The following is an 18,670-nucleotide window of genomic DNA, read 5'->3' as shown; positions in this document are numbered from 1 at the left end:
CGTGAGCCAGCTAATTTTTTATTTTTAGTAGAGACAGGGTTTCAGCATGTTGGCCAGGCTGGTCTTGAACTCCTAACCTCAAGTGATCTGCCCGCCTCGACCTCCCAAAGTGCTGGGATTACAGGCGTGAGCCACTTCGCCCAGCTGATATGTAGTAGTTTTCATTATGTTAGTATACCATTTTTGTTCACTTTGAGATTTTGTCTCTGACTTAAAGATGTTTGATTTTAATTTAATTTACTTAATTTTTTTTGTTTGTCCTGTATGCTTTTATTGCCTTGTGGTTAATTACGGAGATCTCCCTGACTTAAAATCTATGAAGGTTTTCATTGGGGCCTTTAGTAATTGTTCCATAAGTTCTTGAAAAGGAGATGTGTTCTCATTTTTTAGGGTATAGAATCCCGTATGTCTAAAAGATAAATTAATTTTGTAATTTAAATTTGCTATATCCTTCATTTTTGTTTACTCATTTTCCTGGGCTGAAAGAGACATTTTAATGCTGTTCCATTTTATGTTCAAAGATTTTTGGCAGATTTTTTCTTCATTATATTATGGATTATACTTTTCATAATGTGCCCCTTTTCATTTTGTTTGACCAGTTTTTCTTGAATGCAGTGCCATCTTACCATTGTTACCCTAGCTTCCTCGTTGCTAGCCTATGCCTTTTTCCATTTTCTGTTAGAGGACTCTTTTTTTCCTTCAAAATTTTTCAGAATTGAATTTTTCAGTTAATTGAAAAACTTCACTAAACTAGGGACTCGTGTACTTTAAACATTTTATTTTAAATTAAAACAAGTAAATACACTCTTTCATTAATTTTTTATTATTATACTTTAGGTTTTAGGGTACATGTGCACAATGTGCAGGTTTGTTACATATGTATCCATGTGCCATGTTGTTTTGCTGCACCCATTAACTCGTTATTTAGCATTAGGTATATCTCCTAATGCTGTCCCTCCCCCCTCCCCCCACCCCACAACAGTCCCCGGAGTGTGATGTTCCCCTTCCTGTGTCCATGAGTTCTCATTGTTCAATTCCCACCTATGAGTGAGAACATGTGGTGTTTGGTTTTTTTGTCCTTGCAATAGTTTACTGAGAATATGTTTTCCAGTTTCATCCATGTCCCTACAAAGGACATGAACTCATCATTTTTTATGGCTGCATAGTATTCCATGGTGTATATGTGCCACATTTTCTTAATCCAGTCTATCGTTGTTGGACATTTGGGTTGGTTCCAACTCTTTGCTATTGTGAATAGTGCCACAATAAACATACGTGTGCATGTGTCTTTATAGCAGCATGATTTATAGTCCTTTGGGTATATACCCAGTAATGGGATGGCTGGGTCAAATGGTATTTCTAGTTCTAGATCCCTGAGGAATCGCCACACTGACTTCCACAATGGTTGAACTAGTATAGTATACAGTCCCACCAACAGTGTAAAAGTGTTCCTGTTTCTCCACATCCTCTCCAGCACCTGTTGTTCCCTGACTTTTTAATGATGGCCATTCTAACTGGTGTGAGATGGTATCTCACTGTGGTTTTGATTTGCATTTCTCTGATGGCCAGTGATGGTGAGCATTTTTTCATGTGTTTTTTGGCTGCATAAATGTCTTCTTTTGAGAAGTGTCTGTTCATGTCCTCTGCCCACTTTTTGATGGGGTTGTTTGTTTTTTTCTTGTAAATTTGTTTGAGTTCATTGTAGATTCTGGATATTAGCCCTTTGTCAGATGAGTAGGTTGCAAAAATTTTCTCCCATTCTGTAGGTTGCCCGTTCACTCTGATGGTAGTTTCTTTTGCTGTGCAGAAGCTCTTTAGTTTAATTAGATCCCATTTGTCAATTTTGGCTTTTGTTGCCATTGCTTTTGGTGTTTTAGACATGAAGTCCTTGCCCACGCCTATGTCCTGAATGGTATTGCCTAGGTTTTCTTGCAGGATATTAATGGTTTTAGGTCTGACATTTAAGTCTTTAATCCATCTTGAATTAATTTTGGTATAAGGTGTAAGGAAGGGATCCAGTTTCAGCTTTCTACATATGGCTAGCCAGTTTTCCCAGCACCATTTATTAAATAGGGAATCCTTTCCCCATTTCTTGTTTTTGTCAGGTTTGTCAAAGATCAGATAGTTGTAGATATGCGGCATCATTTCTGAGGGCTCTGTTCTGTTCCATTGATCTATGTCTCTGTTGTGGTACCAGTACCATGCTGTTTTGGTTACTGTAGCCTTGTAGTATAGTTTGAAGTCAGGTAGCGTGATGCCTCCAGCTTTGTTCTTTTGGCTTAGGATTGACTTGGTGATGCGGGCTCTTTTTTGGTTCCATATGAACTTTAAAGTAGTTTTTTCCAATTCTGTGAAGAAAGTCATTGGTAGCTTGATGGGGATGGCATTGAATCTATAAATTACCTTGGGCAGTATGGCCATTTTCACGATATTGATTCTTCGAACCCATGAGCATGGAATGTTCTTCCATTTGTTTGTATCCTCTTTTATTTCATTGAGCAGTGGTTTGTAGTTCTCCTTGAAGAGGTCCTTCACATCCCTTGTAAGTTGGATTCCTAGGTATTTTATTCTCTTTGAAGCAATTGTGAATGGGAGTTCACTCATGATTTGGCTCTCTGTTTGTCTGTGATGAACGTTGATGCAAAAATCCTCAATAAAATACTGGCAAACCGAATCCAGCAGCACATCAAAAAGCTTACACACCGGCTGGGCGCGGTGGCTCACGCTTGTAATCCCAGCACTTTGGGAGGCCGAGGCGGGCGGATCACGAGGTCAGGAGATTGAGACCACGGTGAAACCCCGTCTCTACTAAAAATACAAAAAAAATTAGCCGGGCGTGGTGGCGGGCGCCTGTAGTCCCAGCTACTCGGAGAGGCTGAGGCAGGAGAATGGCGTGAACCCGGGAGACGGAGCTTGCAGTGAGCCGAGATCGCGCCACTGCACTCCAGCCTGGGTGACAGAGCGAGACTCCGTCTCAAAAAAAAAAAAAAAAAAAAAAAAAAAAAGCTTACACACCATGATCAAGTGGGCTTCATCCCTGGGATGCAAGGCTGGTTCAGCATATGCAAATCAATAAATGTAATCCAGCATATAAACAGAACCAAAGACAAAAACCACATGATTATCTCAATAGATGCAGAAAAGGCCTTTGACAAAATTCAACAACCCTTCATGCTAAAAACTCTCAATAAATTAGGTATTGATGGGACGTATCTCGAAATAATAAGAGCTATCTATGACAAACCCACAGGCAATATCATACTGAATGGGCAAAAACTGGAAGCATTCCCTTTGAAAACTGGCACAAGACAGGGATGCCCTCTCTCACCACTCCTATTCAACATAGTGCTGGAAGTTCTGGCCAGAGCAATCAGGCAGGAGAAGGAAATAAAGGGTATTCAATTAGGAAAAGAGGAAGTCAAATTGTCCCTGTTTGCAGATGACATGATTGTATATCTAGAAAACCCCATCGTCTCAGCCCAAAATCTCCTTAAGCTGATTAGCAACTTCAGCAAAGTCTCAGGATACAAAATCAATGTACAAAAATCACAAGCATTCTTGTACACCTTTCCCCATTTCTTGTTTTTGTCAGGTTTTTTTTTTTTTGTTTTTTTTTTTTGTTTTTTTTTTGAGATGGAGTCTCGCTCTGTTGCCCAGGCCGGAGTGCAGTGGCGCAATCTCGGCTCACTGCAAGCTCCGTCTCCCGGGTTCACGCCATTCTCCTGCCTCAGCCTCTCCGAGTAGCTGGGACTACAGGCGTCCGCCACCACGCCCGGCTAATTTTTTGTATTTTTAGTAGAGACGGGGTTTCACCGTGGTCTCGATCTCCTGATCTCGTGATCCGCCTGCCTCAGCCTCCCAAAGTGCTGGGATTACAAGCGTGAGCCACCGTGCCTGGCCTCTGTCATTAATTTCTAAATGTAGGACCAGTGTGTTTTCTTTAAATATCTATTGACTGAACTGTGTATCAGTCTAAATGATACAATCTATATCCTTACGTAATATGTCTAGGATTTCTAGTTTAGCACTTCTTTTAAGTACAATTAGAAGTTTAATTGCCTTTGCAAAGCAATCTTTGTACAAAGGCCCAGCTATTTTTTTCAAGGTAGCATAATGGAATTTATTTATTTTTTATAATGTATTTTTTATTTCAGTAAGTTTTTGGGGAACAGGTGGTTTTTGGTTACATGGAAGTTCTTTAGTGGTGATTTCTGAGATTTGGGTGCAGCCATCACCTGAACAGTGTACATTGTACCCGGTGTGTAGTCTTTTATCCCTCATCCCCTCCCACACTTCCCTCTGAGTCTGCAAAGTCCGTTGTATCATTCTTAGGCCTTTGCATCCTCATAACTTAGCTCGCACTTGTAAGTGAGAACATACGATGTTTGATTTTCCATTCCAGAGTTAGTTACTTCTTTTAGAATAATGGTCTCCAATTCCATCCAGGTTGCTGTGAATGCCATTCTTTCATTCCTTTTTATAGCTAAGTAGTATTCCATGGTATGTGTGTCTGTGTGTGTGTGTGTGTGTATACATATGTATATACACACACCACATTTTCTTTATCCACTCATTGGTTGATGGACGTTGGGCTGGTTCCATATTTTTGCAGTTGTTAATTGTGCTGCTATGTGTGTGCAAGTGTCTTTTTTGTATAATTTTTTTTTTCCCTCTAGGTAGATACCTAGTAGTGGGATTGCTGCATCAAATGGTAGATCTACTTTTAGTTCTTTACCGAATTTCCATACTGTTTTCCATAGTGGTTCTAGTTTACATTCCCACCAACAGTGTAGAAGTGTTCCCTTTTTACCACATTCGCACCAACATCTTTTTTGTTTGTTTGAGACAGTGCCCTACACTCTGTCGCCCAGGTTGGTGTGTGGGTATGCATCGTGTGATCTTGGCTTGCTGCAACCTCTGCCTCCAGGGTTCAAGCAATCCTCCCATCTTAGCCTCCTAAGTAGCTGGGACTGCAGGTGCACACCATCACGCCCAGCTAATTTTTGTAATTTTTGGTAGAGACGGAGTTTCACCATCTTGGCCAGACTGACCTGACCTCAAGTGATCCACCTGCCTCAGCATCCCAAAGTGCTGGGATGACAGGCGTGAGCTGCTGTACCTGGCCTATTATTTATTATAGACATAGTTTTTTTTTTTTTAAAGGAATGTTTCCCTAGTCTTTTTGCCTGTACCTGATTCTGCAGAAAACATTTTTAGCCACTTGCATTTATTTATTATTTCTAAATCAATTCACACTATTTTCATATAAATAACTTTCAAAAATATTCTTATTTGTTCATATGTTTAAATTGCATAATGAATTTAAATACAAAAAAAAAGTTTGCATCTGAGCATCACCCATGCCCAGGAGCTATCTTTGGTATTGGAGGTATAGTCATGACCACTACCGAAAACATTCCTGATCTCAAGTAGAACACATTTAGTACAACTAGCTGGTAGCATAAGAAAATCGCAGGCACAGTGAAGAAGAGAATAGTTGGAAAGAGTGGAAATACTGGAGAGATTTTATGATATTTTGAAACTTTCTGAGACAATTTGTTTTAGTGTGTCCTTTCCATATATAACATATGATTGTTGTTGTTGTTTTTTTAATCAGATCTTAAAATGTTTTTCTTCTTGCAGTGAGCCGAGATTGCGCCACTGCACTCCAGCCTGGGCAACAGAGCGAGACACCGTCTCAAAAAAAAAAAAAAAAAATGTTTTTCTTCTAGGCCGGGCGCGGTGGCTCACGCCTGTAATCCCAGCACTTTGGGAGGCCAAGGCAGGTGGATCACGAGGTCAGGAGTTTGAGACTAGCCTGACCAACATGGCAAAACCCTGTCTCTACTAAAAATACAATAATTAGCCGGGTGTGGTGGCGGGCACCTATAATCCCAGCTACTCAGGAGGCTGAGGCAGGAGAATCTCCTGAAACCGAGAGACAGAGGTTGTGGTGAGCCAAGATGGTGCCATTGCACTCCAGTCTGGGCGACGAGAGCAAGATTCCGTCTCACAAAAAGAAAAAAGAGAAGAGAAAAGAAGAAAGAAAGAGAAAATTTTGTCTAATAGTTGAATTTACTCCATTTATATGTATTGATATAACATTTTGGAGCCTACATCTTATCATATTTCATGTTATATTTGTATTGTAATTCTTTCTTATTATATGGTCTGTTCCATTCTTTTTCTATTCTCCCTTTCTGGGAAGACTTTGGTGTCTCTTTTTTATTTTTCCTTTTTTTCCTAAGGGAATGGCAAATAGTGTTCTCACAGGTTTAGGAGCAGTGGAGTAGAATCTAAGAAACTGAGATGAAAGTACATGAACCATGCAGGTTCAGAAATTGACAATGCAACTTACGGTTTAGAGAGATATTTACAACGCTATTAGCTTTTTATGTGGATTCTTTGCTTTACGTTAAAGTCTTTTTGTTCTCTTAAATTGCCTTCACAGATAATTTAAGCCTGTGGCTCTGGTCTGTGGATCCTCTTTCATCATAATCCTGAAACATCATTTGCCATTTTCACTGATGGTACAGAAAGCAATGATGGATAAAACTGATGATGCCTTACCATGAGTCAAGGCAGTGGCACCAAACTGTAATAGTAAATGTAATAATAGTTGTATGTTCTTTAGTAAGAACCAAGCACTTCAGTTAAAAAAAAAAAAAATTGGTTATACTTATGGATGCCATTGATGAAGCTATAAAAATTATTAATTTTATGAGATCTTCACCCTGAGCATACATCTTTCTAAAATTCTTTTTATGAAATGTGAATATTTCAAAGACACTTTCCAGTACATACTGAAGAATGAAGAGTGTCTCCAGGGGAAGTGCTTGTTTGAATTGCTGGCTACACTAGCTAACTAGCTCCTATTTTTGTGTGAAATAACCACTTTTACTAAAAACAACAATCCACAGACACACATGATTATTCCATGTGGGTTTTAATAGATATTTTCCCATAAACAACATGAGTCTGTCACTTCATAAAAACAAATGACAGTATTGTTGCCAGTGATAAGATTCAAAGTTTCTTTTTTTTTTTTTTTTAATTTGAGATGGAGTCTCGCTCTGTTGCCCAGGCTGGAGTGCAGTGGTGTGATCTCAGCTCACTGCAGTCTCTGCTTCCTGGGCTCAAGTGATTCTCCTTCAGCCTCCAGAGTAACTGGGATTACAGGTGTGAGCCATAATGCCTGGCTAATTTTTTATATTTTTAGTAGAGATGGGGGTTCACCATGTTGGCCAGGCTGGTCTCGAACTCCTGGCCTCAAGTGATCCACCCACCTTGGCTTCCCAGAGTGCTGGGATTATAGGCATGACCAATGGGTTTGAATGTTAATAGAGTAAAAAAATTTTGTGTTATGGTTTCAGATTTTACAGGGCAATTTAACATTAAGAAACTATCATTCATCGAGTTTTGATACAGTATCAAAGAAAAATATCCATAGTTATATGAAAAGGTTATTAAATAAAATATATTGTTCCTTTTTCCAGCTATGTATCTGGAGGAGGCTGAATTTTCTTCTTACAGGTAGTCCCCTATGCACAGTTTCAATTACCCACAGTCGATAGTCATCTGAAGACAGCTAAGTGCAGTACAGTAAGATATTTTGTGAGAGAGAGAGAGTCCACATTCTCATAGCTTTTATTACAATATTTTGCTATAATTGTTCAATTTTATTATTAGTTATAGTTGTTAATCTCTTACTGTACCTAACTTAAAAATTAAACTTTATCGTAGGTATGTGTGTATAGGAAAAAAGTAAAGTATACTTTATATGGGGTTCTGTACTATATGTGGTTTCAGGAATCCACAGGGGATCTTGGGGTGTATCCCTTGCAGATAAGAGAGGGCTACTGTACTGTAACAGATTCAGTGCAGAAGCAGACACGAGAGTCTAGCTGTCTTCCTTTAGTCAGGCAGAAGAGATTTACAGTAATGTCATGTGGTACCACTTTCACTGATTTTTATTATCATTCATGAAAATGTTATTTATGTTAACATGTAATGAGTATATTGTCATTTTAAAGCAAATATAAAATTAGGCTGGATACAGTGGCTCATACCTGTAATCCCAGCACTTTGGGAAGCTGAGGTAGGAGGATTGCTTGAGGCCAGGAGTTCAAGACCAGCCCGGGCAACATAGACCTCATCTCTACAAAAAGTAGACAAAATTAGCCCTCATCTCTTCCAAAAGCAGACAAAATTAGCCAGGCGTGGTGGTGTGTGCCAACTGCTCAGGAGGCTGAGGTGGGAGGATCTCTTGAACCCAGGAGGTTGAGGCTGCAGTGAGCCGAGATCAAACCACTGCACTCTAGCCTGGCCAACACAGCGAGACTCTGATTCTGTGTCTTCAATAAATAAATAAATAACAGATTTTCTCAAGGTTTTTTTTTTGTTTTGTTTTTGTGTTTTTTTGACAGAGTTTTCGCTCTTGTTGCCCAGGCTGGAGTGCAGTGGCGCAATCTTGGCTCACTGCAACCTCAGCCTCCTGAGTAGCTGGGATTACAGGCACACGCCACCATGCCCGGCAATTTTTTTTTTTTTTTTTTTTTTTTTTTTTTTTTTGTATTTTTAGTAGAGATGGGGTTTCACCATGTTGGCCAGGCTGGTCTCTAACTCCTGACCTCAGGTGATCCGCCTCGGCCTCCCAAAGTGCTGGGATTACAGAAGTGAGCCATCATGCCCGGCCTCTCAGTTTTATTTTCTAGTAGGGTACATTTCAAGAGACGCAACCCACATAAACAATGCTTCTTCCTGTCTTCCAATAATTTTTAAGAGAATAAAGGGGTTCTGAGACCAGAATGTTTGAGAATCACTGATGTAAGCAGTAGAATGACAGGACAGTTTGGCATAGGGAAAGAATGTGAGCTTTGCAAATAAACAGCCAGGTTCAGATTCTGGATCTGCTGTTTCTACTAGCAAATTGTTTAACTTTGTTGGGCAAATTCCAATCTCTCTGATAACCAGTTTCCTCATTTTATAAAACGGGGATAATAAAGCTGTTTTGTTTATTGAAGTTTAAGTAGTTGTTTGATCTTTTTAATTTTTTCATTATGTGTTAGGATGACTGACAGACATGACTACCTCAAGTCATTTAAGAAGAGGTTGAAATTATTTGAAGAAGTTATCCTTTACCCATATGGATAAAGTATTTAAATGTATAAAGCTTTTTCCCTTGAAACTTTATATACATTTTCAAGTATATGTATAAACTTAAAAGTTTACAATTAGAAAAGCAGTAAAACTAATTCAGAACATTTACTTAGGCACGAGACAGATGGTAATCCTATAAAAAGATGGTATATATTTTTGGATGTGCAAACAGAAAAACAGATACTCTTAAAAATTTTAGAGTAATCTTTGCCTAGAATATGAAAGGAAGAGATAAAAGACCATATGGCCTAATAGAACTTTTATAGTTTGTAATGTCTAGGATTGAATTTTGTTTCTTTAATATTAGTATTGATTAATAGCTTACAAATACGGATTGGTAGTTGAAAAAGGAATAATTTTCAAGCAGGTAATTGCCAAGTACTTTTACCGTAGTTGCTAGTCCCTCGTGTTTTGGGGTATGGGCATGATAGTGGGAAGCAGAACTATTGGAATCTCACATTTAGTAGGGTTAATCAGTTATTGATTCTGGCAGTTATGATATTTCATTATGCTTGGGTAGAAGACATGCTACTGAGACACTGAGTTCACCTAATATACAACTTCACTTATTATTTAAAAGTAACTGGTGCTTCAAATATTTTAAGTTTTTTATTTTTTACAACTTATCCAGACACATAGTACGTGATGTAGACTTTTAAAAATTGCTTCTTCCTTTTGGGGACGTGATATTACTGATCCCCTGATAGGTTGTCTGATCTGAGTGGTTTTTAGTAAGAATGATTCTATCTGCGCACCACCCGAATCCTATCTGTAACTAAAAGGGGACAATCGTCAGGTTCTCCCTCTCCTGTCAGTTCCCACCGTGTGTACCATTATATTACTGAAGGGTTGATACTACAGTTTATCTGTTCATACATCTGTCTCTCATACTGGATTAGGCGACCATCAGTTATTTATCAATCTGTGTATTGCCACACAGGGCTGAGCCAAGCTGACTCAGCGGAGGCCGAGTAGGGGCTTAGTAATTGCAGAGTGAATTCATGAACGGGATCAAAGCTAGAGCCGTAGTCTTGTGCCAAGAAACTGAGTGGTGTTAAACTGCTGATTTGGGAGGCCAGAATCTTGTTCTGGGCTTTATTAGCATTTCGCGCAAGTCAAGCGAATCACCTTGTCAAGGCATACTCTGATGGTTGCAGAGAAGGCAGAACACGGTGTTGGAGGAAAGAAAGCATTCTACACAACCTAAACACGAGGCCTTTGTAAAGTAGTGTTAGGATCACTTAACGTGGTTATGGAACCAAGATTTTTTCCTGTGAAATGACTTTCAGAAAGTCTTTACAGAATTGAAATCCTGTCATTTCAGTGTAGAACAATGTACAAAAAAAGTTTAGAAAAGATATTTCTGGATATAGAAGTAAAAATTTGCCATGGGAAATTGCAAAAAAAGAAGAGTAAGAAATAATAATTCTGGAAATATGTTTCATAATCTTCCAAATAGATCAAAACTAGACACATAGGTTTTTATGGGTGTACTTCAGAGGTGAAGCTTTTCAACCTGCACGCATTGAGCTTCTTCCTCCTCTGTGCACTGGGAACTTGAAGGTGAGTGATTCTTGTTCTCAAGGAACTCTCGAGTATAGAGGAACATCTCTAGATAGTTTATTATAGATAATGAAATTCTTTTCGTTTATTTTGACACATGCTTAAGTATTTACAATATGCATCAGTTGTTGAGTTGACTAGGCTTGTTATTGCAGTTCTCTGGAACGCCTTTACTGTCATGCTGGGACACAGGCTGGGACATGGGCGGGCAGCAGAGGAGCAGTCGGGGTCAGTGCTGAAGGAGTGCACAGGTCTAGCTAGAGGCCAGCTGGGAAGGATGTGAACACTGGCCCACACATCAGAGATTATACCAAAAAGCAGGGTGCCAAAAGAACAAAAGGGAGATGCAGGCTTGTTCTTTATAAACAGCATCGGGCGGGGCGTGGTAGCTCAGCCTGTAATCCCAGCACTTTGGGAGGCCGAGGCAGGCGGATCACAAGGTCAGGAGATCGAGACCATCCTGGCTAACACGATGAAACCCCGTCTCTATTAAAATACAAAAAACTTAGCTGGGCGTGGTGGCGGGCGTCTGTAGTCCCAGCTACTTGGGAAGCTGAGGCAGGAGAATGGCGTGAATCTGGGAGGCAGAGCTTGCAGTGAGCCGAGATCACGCCACTACACTCCAGCCTGGGCGAAAGAGTGAGACTCATCTCAAAATAATAATAATAATAATAATAAAATGAAAATCATCAAATACTTGCCAAATGCTCATTGTGTAGTAGGCAGTGATCTGCTCTGCTGGGTGCAATAGAAAGAAATCCTGGTCCTAACAGAGCTGACATCAAGAAAAGACTGGGGTGTTCTTGTTCAGAAGTTAAAGGATTAAAACTGACTAAAATAAAACTTTTGTGGAAATATTTTTTAATATGACTCTCTTTTTATTTTTATTTTTTAGAAAATGGCTCCAAAGGTTAAATGAAGCAGGAAAAATACATAGATGCAGCCTTGCAGCCTCTCCAGATGTTTGGCGATAATATTCCAGATAGAAATATTGATCCCTTGGATTAGGTAACTAGTCATAATGAAGAAAATTAGTCTTAAAACCTTACGGAAATCTTTTAACTTGAATAAAAGTAAAGAAGAAACTGATTTCATGGTAGTACAACAACCATCGCTAGCCAGTGACTTTGGAAAAGATGATTCCTTATTTGGTAGCTGCTACGGTAAAGATATGGCCAGCTGCGATATCAATGGTGAAGATGAAAAAGGCGGAAAAAACAGATCAAAAAGCGAGAGCCTGATGGGTACGCTAAAAAGGCGGCTTTCTGCAAAGCAGAAGTCGAAAGGCAAGGCGGGCACACCCTCTGGGAGCTCTGCCGATGAGGACACCTTCTCCTCCTCCTCAGCACCCATAGTCTTTAAAGACGTGAGAGCTCAGAGGCCGATAAGGTCCACCTCACTCCGCAGCCATCACTACAGTCCCACGCCGTGGCCTCTGCGGCCCACAAACTCCGAGGAGACCTGCATCAAGATGGAGGTGAGAGTCAAGGCCTTGGTTCACTCTTCCAGCCCGAGTCCAGCTCTGAATGGCGTCCGGAAGGATTTCCACGACCTCCAGTCTGAGACCGCGTGCCAAGAGCAAGCCAATTCACTGAAGAGCTCGGCTTCTCATAACGGGGACCTGCATCTTCACCTGGATGAACATGTGCCTGTCGTTATTGGACTTATGCCTCAGGACTACATTCAGTATACTGTGCCTTTAGATGAGGGGATGTATCCTTTGGAAGGATCACGGAGCTATTGTCTGGACAGCTCTTCTCCCATGGAAGTCTCTGCGGTTCCTCCTCAAGTGGGAGGGCGCTCCTTCCTCGAAGATGAGAGTCAGGTAGACCAGGACCTAGTTGTCGCCCCAGAGATCTTTGTGGATCAGTCCGTGAATGGCTTGTTGATTGGCACCACGGGAGTCATGTTGCAGAGCCCGAGAGCGGGTCACGATGATGTCCCTCCACTCTCACCGTTGCTACCTCCAATGCAGAATAATCAAATCCAAAGGAACTTCAGTGGACTCACTGGCACAGAAGCCCACGTGGCTGAAAGTATGCGCTGTCATTTGAATTTTGATCCGAACTCTGCTCCTGGGGTTGCAAGAGTTTATGACTCAGTGCAAAGTAGTGGTTCCATGGTTGTGACGAGCCTTACAGAGGAGCTGAAAAAACTTGCAAAGCAAGGATGGTACTGGGGACCAATCACACGTTGGGAGGCAGAAGGGAAGCTAGCAAACGTGCCAGATGGTTCTTTTCTTGTTCGGGACAGTTCTGACGACCGTTACCTTTTAAGCTTGAGCTTTCGCTCCCATGGTAAAACACTTCACACTAGAATTGAGCACTCAAATGGTAGGTTTAGCTTTTATGAACAGCCAGATGTGGAAGGACATACGTCCATAGTTGATCTAATTGAGCATTCAATCAGGGACTCTGAAAATGGAGCTTTTTGTTATTCAAGGTCTCGGCTGCCTGGATCTGCAACTTACCCCGTCAGACTGACCAACCCAGTGTCCCGGTTCATGCAGGTGCGCTCCTTGCAGTACCTGTGTCGTTTTGTTATACGTCAGTATACCAGAATAGACTTAATTCAGAAACTGCCTTTGCCAAACAAAATGAAGGATTATTTACAGGAGAAGCACTACTGAAAGAATGAGAACCCTGCATCTTGCACTTTGGGAATAAGAACAAGAGATTGAAATACAGTTTACAAACTTTCATTGCCATCAAAATCTTTTGCTGCCATAACTATTTCAGTTTTATGTGTAAAAGAGTCATCAGTTTGTTTAGGGGTGGGGAAGTGTCAGCAAGGTGTCTTGGGTTTATTTCGGTTGTTTAAAAAGGGAAGTCTTGCGGTTTTAGAGGTGTGAATTATGTTTCATCAATGTGCAGAATAATCACAATGTGAATTATCAGATTCTCCTCAATGCCCCTCCTGCCCAGTCCTTTGCTGCTATCCACTGTGATTTTTATGCATTAAAAGCACATTTCATTTGTATTCAACCCTAAGTAAAGTTGAATGAAACTCACAGAATGGAAATTGCTATGTCTTTTCAAATGGCCCATTTTCAAAAGATAGCGTTGAATAAACATACCTGTGTGGTAAAACACAGAATTTACGTATACACTGAAGATGAGTTTTTAATCTCTTACTTTAAAAAGATTTATTTAGAATCGTGAATTGACATAATCTTGGGTAATGGAATGGAGATCTGCAACATATCTTTTAACAACACCTTTTTCTAAATTATTTCTAAGGTTGTGCTAATTCTTTTGGTTGTGAAAAGTTGAATTTTTCTGTTGCCTTCATTTTCATCTTCTAGTTTGTCTATTTTAATAAATGGCCTTACATTAAAAAATTGTAAAGAAATGTATACCACCAATTTAGAAATTGTTGCCTTTTCTATAATTAAACTCGGGTACAAATTGGCATAACATGAAAACCTATGGAACTAGAATTATTATTAAAGAAATATTAGATGATCATAGCTTCCTGTGATAGCATTTTTTTGTGTGTTACCTATACTTTTGGTAAAATGTTTTATCTGTGGTTTCTTTAGCTTAGTCAACATTTTCTTGGGTGAACTTGATTGTCAACTAATTTTCATAAATGGACTGGATTCTCTTGCGACATTAATGTTTATAAAAAGTTTTAAATTGATTTGAATAGAAAGAAAACATTGTTTTAAAGTTGGATTTATATTTTTCTTCTACGTAGTTACTATAAAAGTGTGCTGGATTTGACCAATCCTTACCCCCACTATAAAGAGAACCCTTGATGACTTTAGTTTAAAAATTGTGGAAATTGTGGAGCAATTTTTCTCACAACGTGAGAAAAATTCTAAACCATATTAGATAATGTGGAAGTCATACTGTCTATCATATGTACTGCCATTTAAAAATAGATTTTTAAAATTTAGCTAAGTCTTAAGTAATTTGCCGTTGCTAATAATTTTATCTCCTTGAGTTGGTTGTTGGGGAGGGATGTTATATTCAATAATTTTTAGTTATTTTGAAATGCAGCGTGTTTATTCATTTCACAGTTCTGCAATGGATGTAGTATTTTGGGATTGCCCTGTCCAGAAAATTTTCAGCTACACACCTTTAAAGGAAAATGCTTCTGTCTCAGATGAAACATGTAATTTGGGATGGTTCTTCCTTTGTCACTTAAAGGAAGAGATAATAGGAAAAGTCTCTTACCCACTTTAAACATGAGGGTAAAGGTTTAGGTCAAACTTACTGGCTTTGTCATTCAAGCATATCTGAATCCTCACTTTTTTCTCTTTGTTTTTTAGGGTCAGAACTGAGATATTACCAAGAAAAGGCACAATGCCATAATATGGTGTTATGGTATTTTGACTTAAAGGGGAAAAGGTACTTAATTTTGGTGGGATGTTGATTGTACCTTGTTACAAAGACTCTCATTTTCTCATATGTTTTCTCCTAATAAGATGGAATATGGAGTATACTGTAATAATATAATTTAAGTGTTCATTATAAACTATTTGGATTAAGAACTATTACAGAGTTGTAAGCTTGTTATCAAATTAATGCAAGACATTTAAACTATTTTTTTGCAAAACTATTTATTTTTAAAACAACTTAAAGTATATCTAGGGTGAGTTAAAAGTCCCTGTGCATCTATATTAGATGGCAGGTTTCGTCACAGAGTCACTGTGTATTAATAATAAATGTTGAAATGGCTTCTCCGTGTCTCCAGAAGCATTTACATGTCCTCCTTGTGAGATCATGGTGCACAGAGGTCTTTGGACTGCCCTGAACCCGTCTGATGTGGACATAACCTATTCCCTTCGTTTTCTCATCATGCCATGTGTTTAAGATCTACCTGCTTAGTGTCAAGATTATTCAGATTTTCATCTAAATGTTTTTAAAGTTGTATTTTGTGTTTTAGTGGAGGACAGTCTTGATACTGTTCTAATTCAGAAAGCCAAATTTTGATGCGCTTTTGTATATTCATAATATATACTTTAATATGCCCTATTCTAATCTAGTTTGAAATTGTTAGATTCTGATAGTATAATGATAAAGTCAAACTATTTGCCAAAAAGTTAAATTTACAAGCAGAAAGATGTTTTGTGATATTTTCTACTTTTGTGTAGAAAGATAACCATTTGGGGTAGGCAGCACAACAGAATGTGAAAGATTGGCTTTATATGTTACTAACACAGTCCGGTTAAAAGTGGAAACAAGGAAAAGAGAGAGAGAAAACTCATCATTTAGTTTGCTCTAGACACAATTTGGTTAAATTTCAGGATTCTATTGGCAGTTAACATAGATGACATGGACACAGCCTGTGAGTGCTTTTTAAATACGTGCTTCTAAAAATCTGAGCTCAAAGCAAGAAAAAGAAAACAGGAAAGCTGTATCCATTTGCCATAATAGATGAATCAGAATTGTTTTCTATTAAATATTTCATCACGCAATATGATGGAGGCCAGAAGCTATTTTTAGGCTTACTATAACACTATTATGCATTTTTATAAATAATAAGAAGGCTGTAGAAAGTACTTGAAAAATGTCTAATTCTTTCTCTTTCTGTCTAAGGAAAACTCTTTCTACTTGGTGCAATAATCTGAAAATTTAGAAGGTCAAAATATGTCACAGGAAATGATCATAGAACTAAAAATAGTTTTTAAGGAAACCAGCTACATGGGGCAACCAACCATCTTGCTGTTGAAGAAAACAAAGTTCCAAAAGGCTAAATCATTGGCATAAAGGAAACAAAACCCAAAGTTTACGCTGTAATTTTTGAGCCAGTATTACTGAAACAGGATAAAAGTTACTAAAATCTAACATAGGTTAATGCAATGTCTCTGCTAGTGCTACAAGTCTAAAATATCTTTGTAACAATGCTTTCAGAAATGCCAGTTTTAATTACTGATTGTATATGAGAGATACTGCTTTATGAATGAATCGGAATAATACATTTTCATTTAAATCTTAATTGCTTTTCATCAAATGCGAAGTCTTAATTTCAAAATGAAATCACACTACCAGCAATAGACAGTTTTCTTGAAAACTCTAATAAGGAACAATAGCCAGTTCCATAAATAACTTTAAAATTCTAAAAGTGTTGGTACACTAGCAATCACAAATGTGGTTTCTTTTAATACTTTTTTAATCCTGTAAAGAAGGTTTTTTATAAACAGTCTTTTTATTAATCAGTCATAACATGGCAAAGTGTGTAGTTGCTGTTTCTGAAAAGTGATCCAAACTCTACATCCAGAGATTATGAAAAATTCTTATAGAATTTTGTAATAAGTATATACATGTTGGGTTAAAGAAATTTCATAGTTGTTGGAGTGCCATGAAATTAATACTTGCAATTCAGATTGCGGTAGTTTACACTTTTTCTGTATGTTTCAAATCAGGTGTGTACCATTTGTACCGAGAACACCACAGAATGAATTATCCAAAGTCCATTGATTTGAATACGTGTTTTGGTTTGTAAACAAATTATAGTAATTTCTTGCACATTTTTGGAAATTAATTGTATAAGAATTTATGTATCTGCTTCTAGATACAGTGTGTAAATAAAAAATTTCGTTCACAAGACCTGCCTTGTAGTCTACTTAATACCCTGAGAGGTGCCTGATATTAATTAGTATGGAGTTAACTAGATAATTTCTGGGTGTCCCAGGAACTGCGCAGGGGCTGGAGGGTGAGAACCAGCAAATTTTAGTAAGAATGGGAAAGCAGAATCGTGTCCCTAGTGGAAGATGTCAGCTATTGGTGCTAATCTATGAAAGCCTTCCCCCTGAAGGCTGGAGTGAGTTTGGAGAACTTGTACTAAGCAAAAAGACTAAAAACTGACACAGTAATGAAACCTCACTGAAACAAGGCTAGGCTAAATGATACAGGGTTTGGATTGGGACATTAAAAAAGCGTATCACTATTAATATTTCATTGAAATAGAACCAGGTCATTGAAGTTTATATAGGGGTCATTTAGAAATTTTTTCATAGATAAGAAAGAGTTCTTATATCCACTGTATTGTATCTTTCAGAGTTCTTAAACATGGGATTAAAACCCACTTTATTTTGTTTGAATACTTTGTAGACATTCTTTTTTTAAAAAACCATGGCTAATTCAAAGATGAATTTTAAACTGATCTTGTTTAGAATGTATCACAAATTTTCACTTCAGTGAAACCCAATTTGGAATCTGTGATGTTAACGTTATACTTTGCTGATGACGGTGCTAACGAAATACTGTATTATGAGATTATCGTGGGATCAAGAATTGTGCAAAAGAACAGACTTCACAAACGTACACCATCACCAGGTAAACAGACTTTTAACTTTTTTAGAAAATGTTTCATATTCATCTACCTCTTCTCTAGGGGTATTCATTTAACAAGATAGAGGAATAGGGAAGTTTGTTGAGGCCAAGCTGCATTCCTTGTAGGTGCTCATGGTCCCGAAAGGCCACCTATGAGGAGGGCGAGGGTGAGAGCAGGCAGATGCTCTCAGAAGATGAAAGACCAGCTGCTAGGCTGCCAGATAACACAGAAAATACTGGCCCTGTTTCAGAACTTCAATAATAACATAATTTCGTTTGCTATAGCCAATTTTTTTTTTTACTCCCACCTTTAAATTTTTACTTCTTTTTTTTTTTTTTTTTTTTTAAAGCCTCACAGATTTTACTTCTGCTTTTCCTAGGCTTTCAGCTTTCTGGATCAAAAATAGTTTAACCTTTATTTCTGTTGAATTTAGCTTTCATGTCTGCTGTTTTGGCCTAGTGGCTTTTCTGCTTTCAAATCTTCAGCTTCATTTACAATTCATTTTTTTTTTAATGGTTGTTTAATTCTTTTAACTTTATTTGTATTTCAGTTTCTAGTTTTGGGGTTACCTAACCTTTTGAGTCCTCTTTTTAGCAAAATGTGACTCTTCTCTTCCTTCCCTTTGTGTATGGCTCATTTTGCTGATGGATTTACAGCTGCTTTG

The 18,670-nt window shown here is 38.4% G+C and overlaps 1 protein-coding gene across 2 annotated transcripts in view; it reads left to right on the top strand.

The window, feature by feature from the left end:
* The window catches only part of SOCS6 (suppressor of cytokine signaling 6), a 44,804-nt gene extending 27,527 nt beyond the window's left edge, over window positions 1-17,277 (top strand). For both annotated transcript variants that reach the window (XM_063636812.1, XM_063636789.1), the window contains exon 2: window positions 11,618-17,277. In XM_063636812.1, the coding sequence (XP_063492882.1) occupies window positions 11,744-13,351 (1,608 nt within the window). In that variant the 5' untranslated portion in view covers window positions 11,618-11,743 and the 3' untranslated portion in view covers window positions 13,352-17,277. The remainder of the gene's footprint in view (window positions 1-11,617) is intronic.
* Window positions 17,278-18,670: the final 1,393 nt, after the last annotated feature.

The sequence above is a fragment of the Symphalangus syndactylus genome, chromosome 1 (assembly GCF_028878055.3).
Source record: "Symphalangus syndactylus isolate Jambi chromosome 1, NHGRI_mSymSyn1-v2.1_pri, whole genome shotgun sequence".
Lineage (NCBI taxonomy): Eukaryota > Metazoa > Chordata > Mammalia > Primates > Hylobatidae > Symphalangus > Symphalangus syndactylus.
The sequence above is the reverse complement of the archived record's forward strand: the minus strand, read 5'-3'. Positions and strand labels throughout refer to the sequence as shown.